Source organism: Egretta garzetta, unplaced genomic scaffold (genome assembly GCF_000687185.1).
Source record: "Egretta garzetta isolate BGI_Z169 unplaced genomic scaffold, ASM68718v1 scaffold204, whole genome shotgun sequence".
Taxonomy (NCBI): Eukaryota; Metazoa; Chordata; class Aves; order Pelecaniformes; family Ardeidae; genus Egretta; species Egretta garzetta.
Window position 1 is genome coordinate 379,824 of NW_009259424.1, and position 954 is coordinate 380,777.

The 954-nt window shown below is 49.4% G+C and overlaps 1 protein-coding gene across 1 annotated transcript in view; it reads right to left on the bottom strand.

Moving 5' to 3' along the window:
- COL13A1 (collagen type XIII alpha 1 chain) overlaps nt 1-954 on the bottom strand; it is an 84,016-nt gene that overhangs the window by 12,714 nt on the left and 70,348 nt on the right. The window contains exons 31-32 of the mRNA XM_035892549.1: nt 589-642; nt 37-81 (exon numbers count right to left, since the gene is read on the bottom strand). Coding sequence (XP_035748442.1) covers nt 37-81; nt 589-642 — 99 coding nt within the window. The remainder of the gene's footprint in view (nt 1-36; nt 82-588; nt 643-954) is intronic.

Here is a 954-nt window from a genome sequence, read left to right on the forward strand (position 1 = left end):
AGGAAAAGAGCAGTCCACAGAAGCACCATGTCTTACCTTTTCTCCATCGTGGCCTGGAGGACCTGGCAAGCCAATTTCACCCTGAAACACAAAATTGTTGCTTTGGCAGTTTGAAAAGCAGCTATTCCAACTCCTTCTGTGTGGCACTGTGATGATGAAGGGTGGGCATTAAAGAAATAGCCTGCAGGGACTCTGGTAACTAATAGCCACAAGAAAAAAAAGCACAGAAACCCCTGTTGAAACAGCACAGTTGTGTGACTGCCTATGAATCTCACCAGCCTTGTAAAAACTGACCGACAGTTCACAGCCCATACATCGTCCCCAACCAACACGATAGCTGCACAGAGATCAGTTCCCATAAGCTGCTTCCTGAAGGGGAGGGCAAGCAGAAAGGAGCCTTCATCTTTTAGATAAGGCATTACCATTGTGGGAAAAGAAATTTTCAGGAGGAGTGGCAGAGGCCAGCAGGACAGTCTGATAGTGCGGGACAGGGAGGAGGGGAGCACTGGGGAGGGTTGTGGGGCAGAATTCAGCCTGGACCACTCCTGTGCTTCCCTTAGCTCTGCAAGTGCTGAGCTGAGCAAATACCTTCTGTCCTGGTGGCCCTGGAGGTCCAGCCACACCTGGAAGTCCTGGGGGTCCCTAGATAAAGAAAAACTCATTTTCAGATTATCAACAGGACTCATTTTCATGTTTTGAAACCAAACAGCTCTTTGGAGTTTAAGGGGAAATCACAAGGGAATTTTCCCAGCAGCTCCTAAAATTGTATTTGCTTGAGAAGCGGAGCAATGGAGAGCCCTAAGCGAGCAGCGGACCAGTCCAAAGTGAATTTTAGATAGAATCACAGAATTGTTTAGGTTGGAAAGGACCTTTAGGATCATCAAGCCCAACCGTTTCCCTACCCCTGCCATCCCACCCCCAAACCCTGGCCCTCAGCACCGCCTCTGCCCGGCT